Source organism: Aplysia californica, unplaced genomic scaffold (genome assembly GCF_000002075.1).
Source record: "Aplysia californica isolate F4 #8 unplaced genomic scaffold, AplCal3.0 scaffold00359, whole genome shotgun sequence".
Taxonomy (NCBI): domain Eukaryota; kingdom Metazoa; phylum Mollusca; class Gastropoda; order Aplysiida; family Aplysiidae; genus Aplysia; species Aplysia californica.
The window spans coordinates 150,231-151,607 of NW_004797629.1; the positions used below are offsets into that span (position 1 = coordinate 150,231).

The 1,377-nt window shown below is 38.9% G+C and overlaps 1 protein-coding gene across 1 annotated transcript in view; it reads right to left on the reverse strand.

The window, feature by feature from the left end:
• Positions 1-1,377, reverse strand: part of LOC101856110 (sodium-coupled monocarboxylate transporter 1) — a gene marked incomplete at its 3' end in the record, with an annotated part of 27,373 nt that overhangs the window by 3,894 nt on the left and 22,102 nt on the right. Inside the window, 1 exon segment of the mRNA XM_035971008.1 lies at positions 65-135. Coding sequence (XP_035826901.1) covers positions 65-135 — 71 coding nt within the window.

A 1,377-nucleotide genomic window follows, 5' to 3' on the forward strand; every position in this document is an offset into this window, starting at 1 on the left:
TATATATATTATACAAAAACACATACTTACTCACACACACAAAGAAGTAAGACTCAGAACTCACCTGCAAGACTGTACCCTCCAAATTCTGCGCAATAAAGGCCATACCAACAGCGGTTGCCCCGTAAATTACCACTGCATGGAGATAGGATACAAACAGACCAAGAACATGTTTGAATTCAAAACATTATTATCATTATATTTTATGTGTAGAAAAATACAATACTATGTCCACTAAAAACGTCACGAAACCATTGTGAAAGAGGCACTTAAAGGAAAGAGGTAAGGGAAACAGAAAAAAAGGGAAAGAATAACATGTGTGGACAACATAAGAACATGGACAGACCTGGATATTAATAATATGGCAGAATGTGCAACGGCCGCTCGCTACCGTGAAAGATGGAGGGTCATATAATTATACACGTCCACCTCAGAGTCAGAGATGACACATCCAGGTATCCAGGTATCCAGGTATCCAGGTATGTGGCATAGAGATAAGACAAAGAAAGGGACAGAAATGTTCGAGTTCATAACGATTAAATATTCTCTCTGTCTCCACTCTGTCCATCGGTATTGTTTTGATTCCAAGCCAGGTTTCTGTGTCACACAACCATCTTCTGTTTGGTATCCCCGTTCCTCTATAGCCATCAAATTATGATGCCATCATCATCATCATCATCATCATCATCATCATCATCATCATCATCATCATCATCATCATCATCATCATCATCATCAACAACAACATTACCCTAAGAAATTTTTTCATCCCTTTTGAAAGAGATGCAGAGTTGGTCTACCATAGAAAACTGCATCTCCCCTCGACATTAAAATTGGCAACAGAGAATGAAAAATATAATTTAAAAAACCCCGAATAAACCCATCAAACAAGAAGAACCATTTACATAATATTATCATCGTCGCAGTCTTCATCGTTATCTAGAAACTAAGTTGTTTCTATGTTATGTTCCCATCTTCTGTTCGGTCTCCTCCTTCCTCTCTTGCCTTTAAGCTTTGCTTCCATCATTATGAACATTATCTTTATCTTCGTCACAATCTCTCCTCCCCCCCCCCCTCAAATAAAAAACCAACAAAAACCAACAACCAAACCTTGACGCTTAACGGCAACAGATTGTAAAAATGGATAGAAAAAAGAAGAAATAATATTTGCTATATCATTGTCATCGACAAGATCCTTAAAACATCCTCTCAACGCCAAACCGCAAGACGGGACGAAAAAGGAAAACAGAATAAAGAAAAAGGAGAATCATTAACAGTACCACCCAGTATCATCGTCATAGTCCTTACACATGACTTCGACACTTAGCACAACAAAGGAAGAAAAGGGGAAAAAACGAGGGGGGGGGGGGGGGGGGG